Source organism: Rhinolophus hipposideros (assembly GCF_964194185.1).
Source record: "Rhinolophus hipposideros genome assembly, chromosome: 1".
NCBI classification, from domain to species: Eukaryota; Metazoa; Chordata; class Mammalia; order Chiroptera; family Rhinolophidae; genus Rhinolophus; species Rhinolophus hipposideros.
In genome coordinates, this window is record NC_138047.1 from 12,487,543 (window position 1) to 12,501,841 (window position 14,299).

General features: G+C 36.0%; 1 protein-coding gene across 3 annotated transcripts in view; it reads left to right on the plus strand.

Moving 5' to 3' along the window:
- ENKUR (enkurin, TRPC channel interacting protein) overlaps positions 1 to 8,773 on the plus strand; it is a 30,681-nt gene extending 21,908 nt beyond the window's left edge. For 2 of the 3 annotated variants that reach the window (XM_081050817.1, XM_081050816.1), the window contains 2 exons: positions 2,367 to 2,513; positions 6,989 to 8,434. In XM_081050817.1, coding sequence (XP_080906943.1) covers positions 2,367 to 2,513; positions 6,989 to 7,162 — 321 coding nt within the window. In that variant the 3' untranslated portion in view covers positions 7,163 to 8,434. Of the gene's footprint in view, positions 1 to 2,366; positions 2,514 to 6,988 lie in introns of all 3 variants that reach the window. The other variant, XM_081050815.1, reaches the window with a different exon arrangement.
- The last annotated feature ends 5,526 nt before the right edge of the window (positions 8,774 to 14,299 follow it).

Below are 14,299 nucleotides of genomic sequence, written 5' to 3' on the forward strand. Positions count from 1 at the left end.
TGTGCTTGTTTACCAAGCCATGCAAACACTCAGCACTTATTGTCCTCTTGGTGTTGCTGGCTAAGCAACCAAGGCTCATAAAGGACTTACGCAACTTACTTTCCGCTTTTCAGAGTTAGGTCCCTTTAAGGGCAATGTCGCTTTTTAAAAGTGAATGAACCTCATGCTTTAGTTCCAAATAAAATATTATATGCCCATTTGTGCCATGGAAAACAGTTTGTGAAAACAAACTGAAGGATGGATGATTGCCCAAGGTATATAGTAATAGTAGTAAGACATCATTTCAAATTCTGACTCTGGCCACTTACTTAACTCTGTGTTCTTCAACAAGTTCTTTAATTTATCACAGGGTTGTAGTGAGGATTAAATGCTATAAAAATATGAAGCACCTGACACAAAACCGGGCAGCTAATAAACGTTCAATAAAAAGCATATATTATATTATATGCATTTATTAGTGTTAATAGTACTGCATTAGCTCTCAATGATCCTGCACATAGGAATATTTCAGACCTGAGGGTTTTCTATTGAGACTTTTACCCATGTGTAAGATAGTTCTTTTTCCTAAAATGTATCACGTCATTTCTCTTTATTAAACAGAGAATGCTAAATATAATTTAATCTTTTTGTGGTGACACAGAACCATCATTTAGAACATCAGTAATTGTACTAAGCTGTAATGAGGTGTTGTCCTCAGTGTTTCCTGGAATGGATTGGACTGTTTACTCCTGCACTAACCAACCTGAATACTGTGCTCTTAGAGTTTATGTCTATAGCGCTTTGCAATTTTCCAGAACACATTTATAGCTAAGATTTCTATGCCTTGTTCAGTGAGAATGGGTTAGGTTATGCTGTGGTAACAAATAACCCCCACATCCCAGTAACTAAAAGCAACTACGTGCTTTTGTTTGCTTGTGCCACATGTCCACTGAAGGTTGTTGGAAGCTCTGCTTCCCATCCTTATTCCATGACCCACCCAGGCAACAAAAAACTTCACCCATCTCTATCCAGACAAAAAAAGAACATGGCAAGTCATCCATTAATACTTAAGGCTTCTACCCAAAAGGACAGAGGTCATTTCTACTCACACTAGCAAGTCAATTTACATGGCTGCATCTTACTTCAAGGGAAGCAGGAAAGTGTCCTACCACGTGCCCAACGAGAGAAGAACCAGAATGTTTGTGAATGGTTTGAATGACTACATATCTCTCAGCAGCTGCTTCCTCAGAGAGGTCTTCCCTGACCTCCTTATTTATCTAAAATAACTTCTATTACTTTCTTTCCCCTTACTCTGTCCTTTCTTTTACTTTGGAATAGATATACACACACATATATATGTACATATATATAAAACATATATATGTAATATATCTATGATATATGTATACATAATATATATGGTGCCAAAAATATGTATACACATTTTAACAAAGGAAAAAACTATTAAAATTATGCTGATGGTAACCACTTTGAGCACCTCTTGTAATTGCAGAAGTCAAACGTGACTTGTATTCATCTTGTATACATCAATACATTGAGTATTACAATTTTAATAAAGTTTTTTCCTTTCTTAAAATGTGTATACATTTTCCTGGCACCCTCCGTGTATGTGTGTGTGTGTGTGTGTGTGTGTGTAATTTTATACTCTATTTTTGGTGAGTTTCTGTCACCATAAAATGCAAATTCCATAAGGACAGAAAGTTTGCCTCTCTTATTCACTAGTATATCTAGCACCAAGTACATTCTCAAGTAATTTTTAAAAAAATAAACAGAGTAGTTCTATTTCTCTATCTAGAGATATCACATGCATTCAGTAATATGAAAGAATCACAGATGATTGCCTCACTGTCAGTCCTTATAAGCAGCCCAGGAGCCTAAAAATGTATTTTGCATTTCCAAGAACAACCAAGTCAATTTTTTCTTAAAGCAGACTTACTTAGTGTCTTTTGAGAGTTTGTTTTTGAAAGCATGTATCCTTTTATATTGAACAAGAGTTTGCAAAAGAGACCTCAATATAGTCAAGATATTTTAAGATAAAAGCTGCAGCATTGAAAAGAAATAAAGAAAAGCCAACTCTTAGGAGTAAAGTAAGGGCTGAGTTATCAGCCAAGAGCAGGCACTGAAAACATTCAGAAGAGGAAAAACAAGCAGCCACAATAACAACTCAGATGGTTTTTTGTAAAAGACCAGAATCAACTAGTTCCCCATGGGGAAAAAAGTCACCGAATTTTGTCAATTTACAGTGGTTTAAGCAAAGGTTTTAAGTCTGTACCATTTCTTTTCCTCCCAGTCATTGGTTGGTATGTACACACATATAAGATTGCATTCAGGATATTGATTTTTTTCCCCTGAAAAATCCTTTTAAGGATTACGGTGTCACGCCCAAATACATATGTAAGCGAAATGAGGAAGTAAAGAAAGCCCAAGAAGAATATGATAACTATGTCCAGGAAAAACTCAGGAAAGCAGCTATGAAAAGGCTATCTGATGAAGAAAGGGAAGCCGTTCTGCAGGTAAGTGTGCTGTAATTTCTATTCCTATGTCACTCTTTAGAACATTTCTGAAAGAAAGTTCTGCCATCAACGATTATTAAAGGCAGCGCTTTGATTTTTAAATCTGATCACTCTCTTTTGGTTGTGGTGACAGCTACATACAGCAAAGCTGACTCTTTGGGGAAAGTAAAAGGTTGTAATATAGGGATTATTGAATAATATTTTGTTTCCATCTTGGTGACTTCTATTTTTCCCTGAAGTAGTTAGTGTTGTAAGGAAACCCACTTTATCCTTCAACAAACATGCATAAATAAAGCAAAAAAAGCATTTTTATTTTTATTCTCTTGTCTCTGAATTAAAAAAAAAATAAATCTATAAATTAGACATGTTTCACTAGATGGAGCTCTAGAATAATTGAAACTGTCCTTAGCTCCAAATTTTTAAAAACTTTCCTATAAGCCAAATGTTCAAATTTTAAAATAACCAAGTGTTAGGTTTTACATATATTTTCCTTATTTTGAATAAAATAGACTTAAAGTCATATTTACACTGGAGTGTTTAATGCAAGACTTTTATCCGAAGCATTTAAAATATTGGGGGATATGAGCAGGGATACTCCATTATCATCTTCAGAGAGTATTTACCGTGCACCTACCCATACTCTCCTATAGTCATGCTTTCTTATAGAGGTAAACAAATAGTACTTTATTCTTTGTTTCATTATTTTGGAAGCTTTCTACAAAACCATTTGTAATGACCTTTTAAAAATAGAAAAAAAACTCCTTACTGCATTAATTTCTGTTGAAAAATGGATTCATACGCTATTATAAATTCTTACCATTTTATCAATGCCATAATAATCATCAAAAAACATTTATTAAATGTTTTACATAGAGTATTATACTGAACGCTAAACATATTAAGAAGGGCATAAGAAAATTTCTGCTGTAAAGAAGTTGCAATTTAATTGATGACTAGTGATACTTAAATATGTACCTGTATTGTGCTCGCTTTGGCAGCACATATACTAAATATGTACCTGTATAGATATGAGTGTGTGTTTGTACAGATCGTGAGTTTTATCAGGTTCCAAGGTACAAACATCCTTTAAAAGATAGAGGTAGGTCTTTAGCTGGACTTTAACCTGCAGTATAAAAGAGGGTCCAAGGCAGCAGGAGTGGCCTAACGGCAGAGACTGTGTCTCTTTGCTGACACCTGTCTCTCCAGTGCCTAACCCATTGCCCAGTATAAACACAGGTGTTTAATATGTGCTGGAAAGAAGAAAGGAAGAAGGGCTGGCAGGAGGCTGGCAGCCATGGAGGTGGGACTTCCATGTCACTTTCAGGAAAAGCACTGGTCTTTGGCCCATTTGTGTGCTCTCTCTCTCTCTCTCTCTCTCTCTCTCTCTCTCTCTCTCTCTCTCGGATTCTACCATTTTTAGAAAGTACATGCTTTTGTGGAAGCCAGGTTTTTATATCTAAATTATGCTGAAAACTAGGGAAAGAGAAAAAGAATTTCCCTCAGAAGGAAAAGGCTCTTCCCCCTCACCTTTTTGGCTATATTGGGTAAGTATGTACCCAAGGGTAAGTATATACCCTGCTTCGTAACCTGTCACTAGAGTTCCTTGCTTGCCCTTTGATGTGACAGTAGCAGATGGCCCACTGGATGCCTTATTAGTCACATAGTGTAGCCGCTGTGGTAACACAGCCCATACCTATGCTCCTGACAAGCCCCGAACCATGCTTTCCTCCCTGGTTAAGAGTTGCTTATAGTTCAATGACAATATGATTGTATGTCCTCCAGCAGGCCACATTCTGCTCATTCTTCGTAAAATAAGTCTCATTATACCTGGAAAGGATCATCTTGTCTAATGATCCCAAACTTCTCATTTTACAGATGAGGATATAAAATGCAAATATGTTAAGTAAGCTCATTTGTTCAGGCATCCATACATCATTTATTGAACATCTATTGTGTTCCAGGCACTGTACCCAACCTGGGGGACACTGTAGTGAGCAAAACAAACACAGTCCTTATCACGGAGCTCAAGAGGGACTAAAACTCACATCAACCAATTTCCAGGACAGTGTTTTCCCACTGCATGTTACACACGTGCATAGGAAGTAACCAAAGGAGGCTCCATCAGTTTTCTATCTCCAGTAGGAGATAGAAAGCATGCTCAGCTGGGATTCTGAAGAGAATTTTAAAGGAACTATTCCCAGAAGTAGGCAGGGCTAAGGAAAACAACAAGGAGCACTGAGGCAACCCAGGACAAAAGATGGCAAAAATCCACCACCACCAGAGGCTTGAAGGACTGGGCAAGAAAAGAGGTCACCAGAGCCCAGTGAGAGCTGGAGCCTGGACGAGGGGCCACCTGACAGGCGTTGTAGTCACAGATAAATGAGCCAGAACTAGTGTCAGGTAATGTCAAGGGAGAGGGGGAAGAAATGCCTGAAGCTCTCTTCCACCAGTGCCTTTTTGGCTGAACTCAGGCAGAGGCTGAAGGACAAAAGAGCAACGGGGTGGGGGTGGGGGCACAGCCCAAAGAATCAACTCTACCACCATCCCACCCACCCCCACCTCACCCCTAGTCACAATGCAGGAGAAGAAGGTGGAGAATGGATGGGGATGGGGTGGGTGCAAAAGGAGCATGAAACTGAATGAAGGCAATATTTTATTAGTTTCTCCCCATTTGAAGTTTTTCCAAAATGAATATTATTTCAGCATTAAAACAGAAGTGAGAAAAATTAAGAAATAAAAATAAGAGGAAAACACCATTGCTGCAATGGGTAGAAGATTTTTTTTAGATGACATAATAAAAGTCTTAAGAACAGCAAAAAGGGTATTTTAATATAATATGAAATATTAATTACATTTAGTTCCCATCCTTAGCTGTGGACTTTGATCCAAACATTACTGTTCATACTGGAAGATAAAGCAAACTATCCTTTAAAAGGAAATACAAAGACGGAGTGTAGCTGCTGTGACCACAAGTAATATGGAAATATCATCCAACTAGCAATAAAAAATCTTTGATATTTGAAAATGTATAAATACATAGATTTCCTCTCTGTAGTAGACAACCCAGTAGAGCTGTGTGGAAATGTATTTCCCATTCCATAATGAAAAACGATGGGACAATAGAATTCTTTTGAGGACTTCTTTTTGAAATAGATCTCATAGATTATTAAGAACTGTGTTAATCCATTCCCCTCTTAAAAATTTAAATGGATACTTTTCCTTCTATCTTTTTCCTTTCCCAAGTCCTTAATATAATCTCATTCAAGTATTCAAAATTTGTTGTCCTTATTTTCAACCAACCTATTCTATGCAGTATGCCCTAGATTACCATTATTTTTACCTAAGCATGGAACTAAGTCAGTGAAATTTGATTGTCTCCGAAAAGTTTCTACAAGACTAAATTTGTACTATGAGGGTTTATTATGAAGACATTATTTAATAAGATACATCTCATTTTCTCTTAAAACTAAATGTATGGCCATGGACCATATTTTCAAGGCAATATTTTCATTGTACTTCAATTTTACTTTGTGTTTTGTGTAAATATAATGATTTGTGCACTGACAGTGAACAAAAGAAAGTGCTAATTTATAAACTTTAATTGCATGAATTCAATTAGTAGTTTAAGATCATTTTGTCAGCGGGGCCTCTAGTGCACTGTGATAAGAAATGGTAACTATGCAGAGAGGGAAATAACCTTTATTGCTCCTACGAGACCCCTAATTTTGAATTTGTTGGGTTATTGAGAATATAAAAAATTAACTACATTATTGAATTAGCATGTGTGTTACATTTAATGACATTTCCGTCATTTCTAGACTACATTAATGGGGAGTATAGATCCCTTGACTATATGGAGGAAGAATTCTAATATACTGAAGAGACATAAAAGGTCATCTCCTGCTAAATTGAATTTTGGCATTTTATACAATTCCATTTCATCAGATACTAGAAAATATGGCCATGCAAGTCAGAAACAAGTTTTTTAATGTGATTTCTCTGTTAAAAATGGGGATAGTGGTTTAAAAGGAAAATTATAAAGAAAAAAACAACTTAAAAATTTTTAAAGAAATAATTTCCTTTCAAAAAGGTTTTTTGCTTGGGTTTATCCATTTGAAGTTGTCATTTTTACCAAAGCATTTGTTATGAGCTTAGTTTTTATACCACTCGTAACTGCATATGCATATTTGATGGTAAAAACAAGTACAGTAACATTAAAAACAGAGGAAATAAATACTCCCACTGGGAACTGAGCAGACAATCAGGACAGGGTTTGGCCTCTGTACAGTATTTTTATTACTGTGGCCAAATACTTGATAAATACATATCATTTTCAAAGTTATTTTCGTCAGTTTGTTTCTTTACCTATTTACATTTTCCTCACCAGTGCAGTTTCCTTTACCATTTACTTTATTATTACAGTTTGCTTGAGTATTTAGGGTTGTTTTTTTTGTGTGTGTGTGTGTCATTTGCAGGGGCTGAAAAAGAACTGGGAAGAGGTGTATAAAGAATTCCAGTCTCTCTCGGTCTTCATCGATTCCATACCAAAGAGGATGCGTAAACAGAAGCTGGAGGAAACAATGAAACAACTGGAATATGACATTGGTGTCATTGAAAAGCACAAAATTATCTATATTGCCAATAAGTAGTAATGGATTTTTAAAGTATAGTTATTTTAATAGAGGAAAAAAACATGGAAAATATGCAAATGAAAGTAAGTTTTTCAAAGAGGAAAATACTATGAGGAGAATAAAAATAGTCTTTACCAAAATGCTTAGGCCATGTTTAAAGAATAATTAGATTTTTTTGCTTACACAAGAGAAAAGAAATTTTTTTTTACCAGTGTCAGGTTTTCCACGTGTAAACCAATTAAAGTTTAATGTTATCTATTCCAGTTCTATAATGTAAGTCATTATTATTGTGTAGTTGTTTCACATAAACATTAATTTCTGGGCCCTGAAAAATAAAGTCACCACTCAGAACTTTATTTACATTTTTTTCTACACTGTATGACACAAGGAACACATTAAAAACTCTTAAGTATTTTGAATTGGAGACTGTAGTATATGCTTTCTTACTGCACTAAAGTGTTTTCCACATATTGATTCTGATCTTCACAAACTTAAACAGTGTATATTCTATTGTAGCTTATGTCATCTGCAGCTATTTCCAAATATAAATATTTTCAATATCCATAATGCTATATATGCTGAAAGGCTTATAGTGGGGGTGCCAAAAAAATGTATACATATTTTAAGAGATGTTATCTATGTTCAAGCAGTAGTTTGCCATAATCAGAAGTGTCTGGATGCTGATGGTAACCACTTTGAGCACCTCTTGTAATTGCAGAAGTCAAACATGACTTGTATTCATCTTTTGTTATCGGTATATAGTGAGTATTACAATTTTAATAGTTTTTTTCCTTTCTTAAAATGTGTATACATTTTTTGGCACCCTCTGTATTTGAAGGAAGAAATATTAAAAAGATAACATAAAATCAAGAAGACAACTTATAAATGCATCGGGGTGTGGGGAATTAAAGAGAATAGCCTCTCTCCTGACATCCAACTTTTAAAAACTTGTATTTCACTAAAATGGGATGTTCTTTTTTTTTTGATCCTCCCAATCTTTGAACACAGGATATACTTCCATTTATTTTTGTCTTTAATTTCTTTCAGCAATGTTCTATAATTTTTATTATACAAGTCTTTCACCTTTTTTGGCTAAGTTAATTACTAAGTATATTTGATGCTGTTGTAAATAGAATGGTTTTTGTAATTTTCCTTTCAGATTTTTCATTGTTGATATATAGAAATGCAATTGATTTATTAGTACTAACAGTTTTCTTTGTGAAATCTTTAGGGTTTTCTACATAGAAGATCGTATAATCTACAAACAGACAATTATACTTCTTTCTTTCCAATTTGGATGTGTTTTATTTCTTTTTCTTATTTAATTGCTTTGGGTAGAACTTCCAGTACTGTGTTGAGTAGAAGTGGTCAAAGTGGGCATGCTTGCTTTGTTCCTGATCTTAGAGGAAAAGCTTTCAGTGTTTCACCATTTAATAAGATGTTTACTATGGGTTTTTAATATATCCCTTTTATTATGTTGAGATAATTTCTATCCCATGTTTTTATCATGAAAAGGTGTTGTTATGAACATCAATTTTTTAACCTGAGAAATATCTTTTACCTGAATTCATTCTCTCCTAGTTCAAGCTATGTGGGAAGACAAATAATAATCAAAAGGGTACCTTGGCTAAAACAGAGTAAAAAAAGAAATTTAGATTATAAAAATATCTTCGGCTAATAGACCTCACTCATTGTCATTGAACAAATATTGTCTACTACATGCCAAGAACTGTTCTGGTTGCTGGGCAGAAGCATAAACAAAATAGCTATGTTGGAAGAAATAATCACACAACTGCTTTTATAATTAGAAATTGAAATTAGTGATTTGAAAGAAATAAATGGGAAGCTACATAAGAGCTACATAAGAGCTTGATAGGGATTCTTAAATCAGATTTCATAGTTAAGGGGATGCCTTTCTGAGGATCTAACATTTCAAAATAGACTAAAGAATTAATAGAAGTTGGAAGAGATGGGAAAGAGAAGGAAAAAGAATTCCAAGCAAAGAGAATAAAATCTATGAAGGGTCTCATGCAGGAAACCCTCAACTCATAGGAGGAAGGCAGCATTGGGGCTGAATTGTACTTAGAGAAGGGACAAAGGCAAGCTAAAGGTGAAGAGGGACGCATTGACATTTTTAAGCAGAGAGGTAGCATAATGTAATCAGTATTTTTAAATGATCACTTGCTACATGAATTGAAGCCAAAGAATGAATGAATGGGGGAGACTATCATAATCTTCCAGATAGAAGATAGTGGCATAGACTAAGGCTGTGTTAGTGGAAACAAAAATTAGCTGTTGGTTCAATAAACATTTACAGAAGTAAAAATGTAACTTTGCTATGGTCCTGGAGGTTACTTACCAGGAACAGCTGCATAGAGTATACAAGGAGGTAAAGAATTGCCTGGACTATCATATCTCTATTCAGAATATGATTCGTGGAAAGGAGCAAGAGTACATGATAGACTGGGTGGAGAAGCACGTGGTACAGAGCATCTGCACAGAAAGAAAAGGAGACAATTGCCAAGTGCATTGCAAATCTAAACTTGCTTGCAAAGATGGTCCAAGCACAGCTAGTTCTGTAAATGCAGCTATCCCGATAGAGTCAGCTAGACACAGTTGAAAGACTAAATGGAAACTATTCTGACAAAATCTTTATGTATTGCAGTCTACTGAAGTTACAGTTTAAACCTACCCAAAAATGAAATGCTTGAGTTTCATATAGTGAGAGAATTAAAATAAATAATCTATTGGCCTGTGGAGGGGAGAAATATAGGTTGGAGATAAATTAAAAGGGGAAGAAGAGAGATTTCAAAGATGAACATTTCTGATTCGAGAACTGAGCAGTGGAGGTGCCATCTTCTGAGTTGGAAAGTCTAAAGGCAGACAGGATTGGGAGAGGTTATGGTGAAGAGATCAAGAACACAATTTTAGACATATTGTATTTACCACAATCTTGTGACATCTAGTTGAAAATTGGATGATAGATAAATGATTAGAGAGAGAGAGAGAGAGAGAGAGAGAGAGAGAGAGAGAGAGAGAGAGAGAGATATTTCAGTCAGAAAAGAAATCTGGGGTAGAGGGATAAAACGGAATTCAACAGCAGGAATAAGATCACCTTGGGACATAGTATTGAGTGAGAAGACAATGAATGAATAAGCTCTCAGCAAATCTTTCATTTAGAAGTCAGATGGGAAAGCAGGAAGGAGCAAGTAGCTGAAAGAATGAGCATCCTTAGAGGTCAGAAGAAAACCAGGAAGCCAAGACAATTGAAGAAAGGAGCACCCTTTCCCTAAGGTAGAAACTTGACAATGGGAATGAAATTCTCAGTACCTCTGTCAAGCCTACTTCTCCCCTGCTCTGAGCAGAATATAGGTCAATTTCTACATTGACTCCCCTTCTCCTGTTCTATATTTGCAGTCCAAACTCTTATGTTGAAATCATTGCATCTTTCTAGATACATTCATGTCATTGATCAATGTCACCGCATTAGCTTGTGACTTAATGCGCCTATTAATACAGCTCACGTGAGTACAGTCTGACCACCAATGTGAAAGAAACTTTTCAACAGAGCAAGGACACTTTTCAGCAGTTAAAGAGGCCAATGCTGGTTAATGTCACAATCAATTCTTAAGAGGGCAATTTAATTTCTCTCATTTCCAAGTTCTTAGTAACCCGCAGAAGGTTATTTATTCGTAAACACTGGTTACTCCAAGTAGGAGACAAACATAGGTAAGGGACAAAAAGAGCAAGATAATTTTTCTGAAGGTTAGTTTCTTCCTGCTGAGATGTGCTGTGGTGAAAAAAGTCAGCAGATTTGACTCTAACAGTAATTTATGTGATCTCTGGGAAATCACCTAGTGTCTCTCAACCTTAATTATATCTGTGAAACAAAGAAACTGGCCTAGATTTTGTATGACCCTCCTTTCAGTTCTAATTGTCCATCACTATAAAACTATATGACTGTTTTCAACTTAGCTAAAGCAAAAGTTTGGTCTCCAAACCGATCAGAATGCAGATAAACACTAGAGAATCCAGAGCCAATGATTTGCACCAACACTCATCAGCCCAACCCACCGTTTAACCTACTGGAAAGAATGTTAAGTAGAGTGAAAACCATCACTGGTTTTCAGATCTTTTCAGATGAAAACTTTCTTAATTATAGGCATTTGAAGTTTTCAACCACAGGGTATTCTTCACTCTAAGGATTTTAAATAGATGTTCTCTTTAGAAAACTAGTGCTGAAAAAAAGAAGGAAGAGAGGACAGGAGAAAAGGAAGAAAGGATGGGAAGAGGAATAGGAGGAGATAATTTTAAAATGAAAGGGGATATGTCTTTTAGTTGGAAAGACCGGTTCCAATTATAGAAGAACATTCTCTCTGACCATGCTCTTAGACAATATCTTTGACAAAAAAAAAAAGGGGGGGGGGAAGAAATCTTGTCTTCACAATATAAAATAGATTGATTCATTCATTGCTGAATGAGGTCAGAGCTGGCAACATTTTTTTCCTTCACACCTAATGTGCTTGATGAGAAAGAACTGTAATTAGTAACAGACTAAATTAATGCTTATTATCCCTGAAAACTGAAGATATTGTTTCACAAGATTGGTGTAAAAAGGCCATGCCAATATTAATTTTAAACTGCACATGCACATATGGCATTTAGACGCAGACTTTTTATTCTAAAGAATGCTGATTCTATAGCAAATCAGACTGCATGGTGATACATACCTTTTAGGCACTCAAATGAAAGTCGTCTATGAAGCAAGGATATACTCTTATCTAAATGATCCTCTGATGTGGAAACATCTGTGGAATTCTTTTGGAATAAAAGTATCCACCCCACCCCTGAACAGCTCTGCCACCAAGTTCTGCTTTCCTGAATAGCCAATGTTGTCAATTTTTAATCTATTTTTCAGAAATATTTTATAAAAGCTATGAATATATATGTTTGCACAATAATTATATATATATATATATTATATATACATAACATTTCTCTCACTTTTTAAAAACTCAAATGAGAGTATGCAATAATACTTGCTTTTTTCACTAATACTGTGGAGCTCATTTTTTATTAAAACATAATGTTCTTCATTCTATGTTGTGGATACATGGTATTAAATGGTATATATAATATATTTCACCAGTGCCCCATTGATGGCTATTGAAGTCATTTCATGGAAATTGTTTTCAGTATTTGCTATTGAAAACAATGCTTCAGTGACTCTGAACATTCATCATTTCACACATTTGATTTTATTTGTATGAACTCATTCCCAGAAGAGAAATAACTAGGTCAAAAGATATGTACATTTGTAATTTTATCAGAAATTTATTAAAATGTTTCCTCCCTCTCTCTCCCTCTCTCTCCCTCTCTCTCACCATATATACATTCATGGTCTAAAGTTTAAATGTGCCCAGAGGTGAATAGGGAGAAATAAATCTCCCTCATACCCCTTCCCTACAGTCACTGAATCTCCCTTTCCAGAAGCAACAACTGTGACCATCTTACGTATCTGTCCAAATAATATTCTATGCATATGTTATATTATATAATATTATATAATGTTATATAATATATAACATTATATAATTTATTTCTATGATATATTTTTATTTTTGTTAGTTTCAGGTGTACAAAACAATGTAATAGACATTTATCATTTATATCCCTCACAGGGTGATAACGCCCCTCCCCCATCACATACAACCATTACATTTCCACTGTCTCTACTCCTAGTACTCCGTTTCTTGTGACTATGTACATACACACACACACACACACACACACACACATATATATACATATATATATATATATACATATATACATATATATATACACATAAAATTATAGTTGACATTCATTATTGTTCAGCTTCATCTTCAGGTGTACAGTGCAGTGATCAGGCATCTACATCATCCCTGAGGTGGTCTCCCTAATGAGACAAGTGTCCATCAGATACCCTACAAAATCTTTACAACATTATTGATTATATCCATAGTATAAAAATAGTGATATGTGTATACTGGAGAACTACTTGAATTTGACAGATCTGTGATTTTCTTCTGTCACAGTCTACGGGGATCAGAAGACTGTTGCCCGAGACACATCACAGATCAGTGCAAGCATTCACATAAGGAATAGCTTTGTTCCTTTCTCATCATTCTTTATCAGCCACACACCATCAATATATTGCAGTGGTTTTATTGACTTTCACTATACCTGTGTGTTCATTCTAGATGGAAGAGAAGCCATGGATACGTCCCGGGACGTTGCCCTGTCCTTGGCCACACCATGTCAAATTTTCCAGTTTGGATTCGTTGCAACCATCTGAGATCTGCTTTCAGCTCCTTAGCTCCTTAGCGGTGGCATTTGTGTTGGGTCTACTGTTTCCTGTGTTTTGTGTTTTTCTCTTGATTGTCTTTTCCAATATTGAAAGGCTACACGTTTATTAACTTTAGATCACAGATCACATTAAGAGAAGCTTCCTTGTGTGTTACATGCTATTGAGTCAGCGCTGTCTCCTGGCAACCGTATGAATGAGTGATGCCCAGTGTCCCATCCTCAGCAGCCCTGCTCAGCTCTCGTAGACTCCATGCCTGTGGCTTCCGTTATGGAGCCAGTTCATCTCATGTCTGATCTTCCTCTTGCCCTGCTGCCTTCTATTGTTCCCAGCATTATTGTCCTTTCCAAAGAAGCCTGCCTCCTCATGATGTGCCCGAAGGAGAACAGCTTCAGTTTTCTCATTTTTGCCTCCAGTGATGTTTCAGGCTTACTTTGCTCTAGGACCCACTTGTTCATCTTCCTGGTGGTCCCCGGCATCCGCAGAGCTCTCCTCCAACACCGTATTTCAAACGAATCAATATTTTCCCTATCCGCCTTCTTCACTGTCCAACTTTCACATCTATGCATAGTAACTGGGAATACGAGGGTGTGGATGATCTTTGCCTTGGTTTCTAACGACACACCTTTGCTTTTGGGGATCTTTCCTCATTCTCCCATTGCTGCCTTTCCCTTAACCTCCCCCGACACAACTCTACTCACTTCCATCTTTCTGTGCAAACTGTACATCCCTCACCTGAGTTCCTCCTTTCATACTTCTTGCTAAAAGCAACAAGTAGCAGCCAACACACCACAATATTCTGAGTT